This window comes from Nyctereutes procyonoides, unplaced genomic scaffold (genome assembly GCF_905146905.1).
Source record: "Nyctereutes procyonoides isolate TBG_1078 unplaced genomic scaffold, NYPRO_anot_genome, whole genome shotgun sequence".
In the NCBI taxonomy this organism is placed as follows: Eukaryota; Metazoa; Chordata; class Mammalia; order Carnivora; family Canidae; genus Nyctereutes; species Nyctereutes procyonoides.
The window spans coordinates 6,878,439-6,887,476 of NW_026575132.1; the positions used below are offsets into that span (position 1 = coordinate 6,878,439).

The window sequence follows — 9,038 nt, forward strand, 5'->3', positions numbered from 1 at the left end:
ATAAGGCAAAAAAGACCACACACTTCCTGGACCTAAAGACACACAGAAACCTCCGTTGCTCACGACTCCACCCAGACCAGACCACCTCCTCATCTCGTCTCCATCTGGCCTTGTCCCAAGACAGGGTGGCAAGTCTCAGGTGCTCCTGAACCCTTAGAACTCCTTAGATCCCTTTTATGCATCTGGAGATGGAGCCAAATGCAGGTTATATGACTCTTCATCTCCATGGCGATACTAGTTTCTTTGGAGAAGGGAGGAGATGTATTAGGAAACATTTTAAAAGACAAACCTCTTTGAAAGTCCTACTCTGATAAGTCCCAAAGAATAACTTTTCTTCCTAAGAACAAGAAATACACTTTTTCCTAGGGTTGATCATGATTTAGGAGAGGATGTCTTCTTCTAATCCTTTCAACACATCAAATGAGAAGACAGAGGTGTCTAACTCTCGCAAAAAGCACAGAAGTCTGGAAGGCAGGAGGCAGGAGCTAGTTCCAGCAATGCAGGCCAGTAGCTGCGGTCCTTGGGGACTGCATGCTTCCCTCATTCAGATCTCAGGTTCCCCATTTAGAAAAATAAAGGATTTGAGCTAAGATCATCCTCAGCATCTCTTCCTCCTCTAAAACTCTATGTGAAATTCTGTTGTGCATGTGATTATAAAAAATAATGCCCCTTAGATCCATGTTTTGTACTTCGAAGATTTAGGAATTAAGAGACAAGTATAGTAACTTAGACCAGCAAGGACGACATGACCAGGGCCGCTTCAAACTGGAAGATTTAAAAAAAAAAAAAAATGTCTAACAGTTGTCAAAGTATGTGACCAAAAAAGGCGGAGGGAATCCTTCTATCAACTTGCAAACACTTTTAAATGCTCTGGAACCAATGGCAACAAGTAGATGCCTCACAATTACCAGCTGTTCCTCCTGCTAAATTTAAGGGTAAGATGAATGTTAATTCAGTGATCTCTCCTCCACGAAAAGGGGGGTGGGGGGAGGCCTGTAAGTGTTTAGGGCAAACAAAGCAAAATTTTGAATCTGAAAGACGTGAGAGCACATCATTCCGGTGACTGACCGCCTCTAGGCTGCAGGGTGTTCTAACTGGGGAAAGCGAGGCAGAAGTGCAACCGGCTGGAGACGCAGGAGGTTTCGCACCACGGAACAGCCCCTCTGCTGGGGCGCCGAGGTCCAGCCTGCCTCCGGGCCCACCTGCACCCCCAAACAGTGCTCGTTTCACGACCCTCGAGTAAATGGCAGGAGGGGGGCGAGGGGAAGCCACCGGTCCCTTTCCTTCGTGGAAGGAGCTGCAGAGTTTTGTCACGCAGCTCGGCGGGCGCCTCTGGGTGCCGCCGCCCTCGGGGCAGCAAAGGCTGCAAAGGTGGGGCGTCCCCATCGCCCAGACCCGCCGCGAGGACGCTCGGGGCTCCGCAGCTCCCCTGGCCGGGCGCCCGCCGGGCCGGCAGCGGACAGACCCACGGCGGGCGGGGACGGCGGGCGGGCCCGGGGCCGCGCGACTTGAGCTCCCGGGGCACCTCGGCCGGCGCCCGGGGCCGCCACCGCGCACACGCAGCCTCCGCGCCGCGGCAGGGGAGGTCGGGCCGTCCCGGAGAACCGACGCCCCAGACAGCCCGACCCCGGGGGCCGCGGGCCCGGCCGGCCTCCGCCGTGGCTCGGGGAAGGGTCCCCGGCTGCGAGCCGTCCGCCCGCTCCCGCCGCCGCCCTCCTTCCGGGCGGCCCCGGGGAGCCCCTCGAGCCTCCCCTCCCCCTGCCCGGCCGGGGCCCGCGCGCACCCGCGCGCATCCGCGCACACCGGCTTGCACCCGCGCGCACCCGCACCCCCCGCTTGCATCCGTGCACCCGCGCACCCATGCACCCGCTTGCACCCGCGCACCCGCACCCCCGCTTGCACCCGCTTGCACCCGTGCACTCGCACAGCCGCGCGCACCCGCTTGCACCCGTACACTCGCCCACCTGCGCGCACCCGCGCGCGCGCCCGCCTGCACCGCGCACCCGCGCACCCGCACCCCGGCGGCGCCCCGGCCCCGGCCCCGGCCCCGGCCCCAGCGCTCAGGCGCGCCGCGGGCACCGGGCGGAGCGCGCAGCTCCGACGGCCCAGGGCGGGGACGGCGCCGCGGAGCCTCAGCCCCCCGCCTGGGGCGCAGCGGGCGGCCGCGCACAGCCCTCCCCGCCGCGGCGAGCCCACAGCCCGCGCCGCGCCCCCGAGCCCGCCGTCCCCGCCGTCCCCGCCGTCCCCGCCGCCCGCGCCGCCGCGCCTACCTGGTCGGCGAGTTTGAGCACTGCCATTCTTCCGCCGCTCGGCGCGCGCACACATGCAGCTCCCCGGCCCGCAGATGTCACGCCGGGCGCCGGGGAAGCGGAAGGGACTGCCGGGGGAAGGGGGGGAATCTGGCTCCCGAATTTGACAGCCCTCCCCCTGCTCCTCCCCCGCCGCCGCCTCCTCCCGCCGAGAGGCTGACCCGGGCCGCTGGGGTTTGCAGCCGAGCCCGCCCGCCCGTCTACAGGAAGTGCCGGCTGCTGCCAGCCCGGCCGCCACTGACATCACCGCCGCCGCCTGCTCGGCCGCGCCGCCCGGGCCGACGCTGCCTCCTGCCGCCCGCAGCCCGGCCTCGCAGCCCGCGGCCCCCCGCGCGCCCGCCCGCGCCCCGCGCCCCGCGCCCGCCCGCGCCCCGGAGAGCCGGCCCCCCGCCCCGCGGCCGCACGGGGGCGCGCGGTTAGAGACGCCCGCGCCCCCGCCCCGCCGCGCGCGCACAAACACACACACACATGCACACACACACGCACACGCACACGCACACGCACGGGCACGGGCACTACCTGATGAGCCAGCCCTTGCAGACGCAGGCCTCGGGGTGGCACTCCCAGGCCACCAACTCCAACCGCAGGGACTCGGTCAACCGCACTTCTCCCGCACCTCTCCCTAATCCGGGGCCACGCCATCCCACCCGGGGCACGGATTGTAGCTCGGGGGCTTTTCTTTGTTCAGGGCGGGGAGGCCTTGGACACGTTGTAAGTCTTTAGCGAGTGTTGGTCAATCACTTAGGAGGTGGGGGGGCGGGCGCCGGGGCTGCAGCCCTTCCACCCTGTTCTCCAGCTACCTGCCAGCTAGACACAAACCCATCGTTAAGTTCAAACACTGGGTTCTGAGTTGGAGAGATGGAGGTGGAGCGGACTTCTTAGAGAAGACAAGGAAGGAGCCCTCAATTCGATTGTCCTAAATTAATGGGGCTTTTGAGCACCGTCACCAGTCCTGGATCATTCATTTCTACAAAATCCAGCTACCATGCTCTTCCACAAATAGAAGATTTCAGCTATCAAACAGCACGGGCTACAGATACAGTGGTAATATGCACAAATCCGAGTAAGTGTTGATACTTCTGGAATTTGAAGCGAATGCTTATTTAAGAACTGAGCGCCTGCTTTGTACCAGACACCAGCTAGGCACAGCATGAAAGGCCGGGAGCATAAACAGGGACGATTCCTAGTCTCAGGGGGTGTCCTGCATAAACCACAGGGTCACAACTAAAGAATGTAATCACAGACTGATAAGTAATGGGGGGGGGGGGTGCTTCTGAAGGAATCCATGGCAAAGGAATCAGGCCCAAGCAGGTTGGTGATGGCAGACATCCCTGGGAAAGTAACAAGAGTTGAGATTCTGGAGGAGGAAGAGTTAACTTTAAGTAGGCAAGTGGGCGAGGTACTGCTCCCAGGTAGCCCCATATGCCCCTGGCAGGCCACAAGGCAAAGCTGCCTTGAATAGCAAATCAGAGCTAGAGTTCTGGGTTGAGACCAGATACCTACCTTTCATTCATTCACAAACCAAATGTGGACTCTTGTGCCCTACTTTCAGAGCCTCTTCAAAGATTCCACGTGGGAAAGGGAGAATGGAGTGGTAGCATTTGCTTAGCATCCTCCTCTTTATTACCCAACCATGGAATTGTGACTCAGATCATACAGACAAGGGAGCTAAGAAAGTGCACTCCTGGCTTCCACTCCTCGATCTTCAGTAATGCTCAGAGACAGAACGTTTTTCTCCGCAAGTCCTCCTTCAAACACAAAATAGATTGCATTTGTTGTATCTGGGAGGCAGTTCTTCACCACTCTTGTAGGTATTTGTATTTACTAATTCACCCTGCATGGCTTTGTAACTAAACTGAATAGGACACAGAATTCTCTACGGAAAAATAGCCATCTTTCAGAAGAATGATAACAAATAACTTAATCTGGCAAATGCACTCAAGATCTACTTTGGTTCATCATGGCCATGCCTGTACATAATTTCTTTGGGCCCAATTTGAAAGGAGGAGGGAGCTGTTCTCGCAGCTATCTCAACCCTATCAGACCCATCAACCCCTTTTTGAAACTAGTATTTTTAACACTCCCCTTACTGTCTTGAAATGAAATTCATAGACGATATTAATTACCTATGCAAATTGCCCAAGACATCAGTATAATGTCCTAATTATATAATAAAGGAAAATAACTTGTAATTAATTTCATATTAGAAGACAAAGTAAATAGTAGATGCTTAGACCTGTATGTAGAACCATTGCAAATGAGAGAACTGTAAGTGTAGACCAATATAAGTGTGTTATATTAGCAACCCAAATATCAACATGGGCGTTGTCAGACGTGGCATGATTTTGTGAAAGGCTGAACAGTTTTTGGTCAAGTTCCAAACAAAATAAAGAGCAAGGGGGTGGGCTAGAATTATTGACGTGGGTGCATTTACCATAAAGCCTGGATTTAATGTGTTAGTTCATACACTGAAAATGACTCTGGTGGTTTGTTGAATTGGTTAGCTAAAACTCAGACCCATTGGTGGTCTATATTCAATGAGACTGAGATGCTAAAATGTCCCTGATATAATGTAGAGGAAGAAATCCAAAGGTTCATGGAGCTGGCAATGTTGGAGTGATTTTATGTATAATGTATATACCCAACCCTGAACTATATACTGCTAGCGGCCCGGATGACCATCTCTACACTAAGGCACTGAAAAAGACTTTAGTGAGAGGAACACCAGAAAAGCTCTATAGTAGCTGAATTTGATCGCAGAATAGGCCTTCATTGAAATTGCTCCCTCATTTCCATGAGAGTGGAATCACGGGATGGCAATGGCAAAGTGACAGCGCTTAACTGTCAGGGATAGAGTGGACACATTTACTGCACCAGGCAGCAGGGGCAACATAGGACTCAAAGGTCTTGACCTATGGGGATGTTTAGTAATGCTCTGGGTGGCCCAAGGAATGCTATAGATGGACAGAGTTCTGAAATATTCCTTGATCTCTATAACAGGCAAAACTAGGTCCACTGCCTGAAACTTGACTTGAGCCATCAAAATTAAAAGTCATCCTTCTCAACCAATTTTCAGACCTCAGTCAGTTCAGAGACCCCTTGGTTGAAAGGGAGGCTGATCCCCTTAAGGATAGAAAACCAAAAGCAATACCAAATCCCTGGAGAGATGTAAAAATTAGTACCAGCATTAAAGATGTGGATGATACTGTCACTTTTCCCATTCAACTCGCCTGTTTGGCCTATGAATCTGAGAGAATTATTATGAATTGTTGTAAACTTAATCAGATGGTAAAGCCAGTTGCAACCGCAGTTCTATATGTGCTATCTTCACTGCAGCAAATCAACACAATCCTAAGTACCCGGTATACATCTACTAATAGGGCAAGTGCTTTCTATCTTCCAATTTGCACCAAAAGCTGTTCTCTTCTCTATGGCAAGGCCAACACTTCACCTTCATAGTCTTTATGGGATGTAAACTCTCCTGCTCTCTGCCATCATCTAGTCTGCAGAGAATTTGATCACTATATTAAAGACATCAAGGGTCAATCCTGAGAGCCACTGTACTCTAGTGATAATAGCCTATGATTTCAGTAAATCTGCCCAATTTACTATATCACATTTCACTGTGGTTTTATTTACTTGATTTATGCTTTTTAAATTTCCGCAAGTATAAATACACATGAAATGTATATGTATGTCTATATATTCATGCGTGTGCATATATATGCATATACCTATGTGTATACATATGTGTCTCTGTGTATGTTAACGTGCAAACATGATGCTGTGATGTCCCACCTGGTTCCCACCCTCAAGACCAAAAAGCCCTTATTCCTCCACAGCTGGGAGCATTGCCTGCTGACAGCTTGAGGTTGAGTCTTCCCCTAGGAATTTCCCTCAGCCAAAAATAACCACCTTGACCAAGGTTACAACCCCTCCCTGGAGATCATACATATGCAATGAGTGCAAGAATACAAAGGCGTTTGGAGTGTTCCTAAAAGCATGCTTCCCGAAAGTCTCAGCATGCAAATCTCCATCTCAGAGACCAGTTCCTGAGGAACCCCACCCAATATAATCATGTATTTTGACTTTACACTGCTATTTTACATAGTTCATCCCCTGTTTGTAAATAAATCAAAACCACCTTCCTGGCCCAGCTGAAAACCTCAGGCAGGGGTATGTAAATGCTTGCTGAATGAGGTGAAATTTTGGATAAGGTTACCTCGCCATCTCAACGTGGAGAATCCTCTGTTTTGAAACTATTGTGGTCTTTGACTGAATGGTTAAGATACAGGGGATCCAAGGGTGTCTTGGGGCTAGCAAGTGATTCTCAACTGTCACATCCTCTAGGCTGAGAGAAGAACATTTCATCAATACATGAAAACATCAATTTTCATGTTTTTTTAATATATACGCACACTATTTATCTCCACACATACCATACTTCCTGGGCCCTAAAAAGCCATGGAATTTCAGTTTGCACCAATTGTTTAAGAGAACCTAATGGGGAGAAGATGAAATATTTCCACCCTATTAAAGGATCCATATTCAACATGTCAACACATTTAAAGCACTTTATAACAATACGTGGTACAAAGATGAGTGTTAACTATTATATCTATTGTATTAAAATATGGAAAGATGCCATCCGAGAAATGAAGAAATAAGGTAGGTTTTTAAAGATATATGTATTATAAAGTTATTTTTGGTGTTGATTTAAAGTTATGTACTTTATTTTTTTTATTTTTTATTTAAATTCAATTTAGTTAACATATAGTGTATTATTAGTTTCAGGGGTAGAATTTAGTGACAAATTTATGCACTGTACAACAGGAAATGCCTTCTTTGGCTCTTGGTCTTTACTATCCTTGACCATCTAACACATATATAACCAATAGCATTCAGTTAAGTAATACTTTTATTTGCCTTTATTCATTTATTATACATATAATTTACTTTTTTTAAAAAAAGATTTTACTTATTTATTCATGAGACACAGAGAGAGAGAGGCAGAGACATAGGCAGAGGGAGAAGCAGGGTCCCTGCAGGGAGCCCAGTGGGGGACTCTATCCCAGGACCCCGGGATCACGACCTGAACCGAAGACAGACACTCAACCACTGAGCCACCCAGGCGTCATAATTTAATCCTTCATAATTTAATGAAGGATAGTCTAAAGAAAGGCAGTGACAAGCCCCCCCCCCCCGGCCCTGCCGTCCTAAGAGGAAAACTACCCTTAAAAAGAAAGAGAACCCCATCCTGTTATTTTAGGTTTTACTCATTGCCCCAGTTTTAAGTAAGTCTTCCTACTAGGACTGACAACTTGTTTGTGACAGAAAGGAAGGGAATGGCCTGGGGCATCCTACCCCAGATTGGGCGGGGAGGGATGTGGCCAGCTCAACAGCCAGTGGAATATTTAAACAAGGAGCTTGATCTAGTGGCTTGAGGCTGGCCACCATGCTTTAAGGCAGTGGTGGCTGCTGCCCCATTGGTCCCCAAGGCTTGGAAACACCAGCCTGGAAGGAGCCCTCCACCTTGTCCCACGGAAACAACTACCTGATAGGTAGATGAGCACGGGGACAAAAACCTGATTGGGTGACAGGCGCATGGAGGGTTAATCAGATTCAAACAACCTGCCACAAGTCCACAAAACCCCCTAGACTTAGAAACTCTGGTGGCAACCCTCTCCTGTCCCATCCCTCTTTGGGAGCTTTGTATTATTGCTCAACAAGCTTCGCTACCCACCACCCTTCATCTGCTCTACCTCTTCATTCTTGGAAGCCATAACCAAGAACCACAAGCATCAGTCTTATAAGCATCAGTCTTCTAAAATTTATTATATTTTATTTTGCATATGTGTTGTTGCCCTCATATTAGAAACTTCTAGTGGATACTAGGCATGCCTTATCCTTCTCTGGTGCCCCCTGTAGTGCTAGCTACAAAGTATAAATTCAATAAATAATTGCAAACTATCTGATCTTAAAAGCATGCAAGTGGAGGGAGTATTAGTTGGGAACATAGTAATTCTACTCAATATATGATAAGATTTCTTTTTAAATGCTTACCCAAAATCCCACTTTCCTACCCAACGTGTAAAACTCAACAACACAAAGAATTTTCCAGAAGTAGAACAAGTCAAAAGAGCTAAGTTATTACAATAATTTGGCAATAAAGAATCTAAATTTTTCCTGTGAGGGATTGCTAAAATGACTATTGAATTTGCTGTGGATTAAAAGTTCCATTGTTTACTGTGGTTTTTTAAATCCTATCCCATTTGTTTTCAACTTGGTAGGACAACCTTCTTGGAAAAACACATCAAAAACATTAGAGAGTGGGATCCCTGGGTGGCGCAGCGGTTTAGCGCCTGCCTTTGGCCCAGGGCGCGATCCTGGAGACCCGGGATCGAATCCCACGTTGGGCTCCCGGTGCATGGAGCTTGCTTCTCCCTCTGCCTATGTCTCTGCCTCTCTCTCTCTCTCTCTCTCTCTCTCTGTGTGTGTGTGTGTGTGTGTGACTATCATAAATAAATTTCAAAAAAAATTTAAAAAAAATTAGAGAGTGAGAAGGTGAGCTTCATATGAGAAGATGAAGGAATGAGGGATAGGGATGAGAAGCTGCTTAGAAAATCTGAAGAGATGGTCAATGGGAGCTTCATGCTCTCAAAATAACTAAGAGAGGAAAACCCCCAGATGGGGCATTTTAATGTTGTAATGGTGGCCCTTCGACTGCTC

The 9,038-nt window shown here is 49.7% G+C and overlaps 1 protein-coding gene across 2 annotated transcripts in view; it reads right to left on the reverse strand.

Moving 5' to 3' along the window:
• Positions 1 to 2,421, reverse strand: part of ANKRD44 (ankyrin repeat domain 44) — a 317,550-nt gene extending 315,129 nt beyond the window's left edge. For both annotated transcript variants that reach the window (XM_055345366.1, XM_055345365.1), the window contains exon 1: positions 2,271 to 2,421. In XM_055345366.1, the coding sequence (XP_055201341.1) occupies positions 2,271 to 2,297 (27 nt within the window). In that variant the 5' untranslated portion in view covers positions 2,298 to 2,421. The remainder of the gene's footprint in view (positions 1 to 2,270) is intronic.
• Positions 2,422 to 9,038: the final 6,617 nt, after the last annotated feature.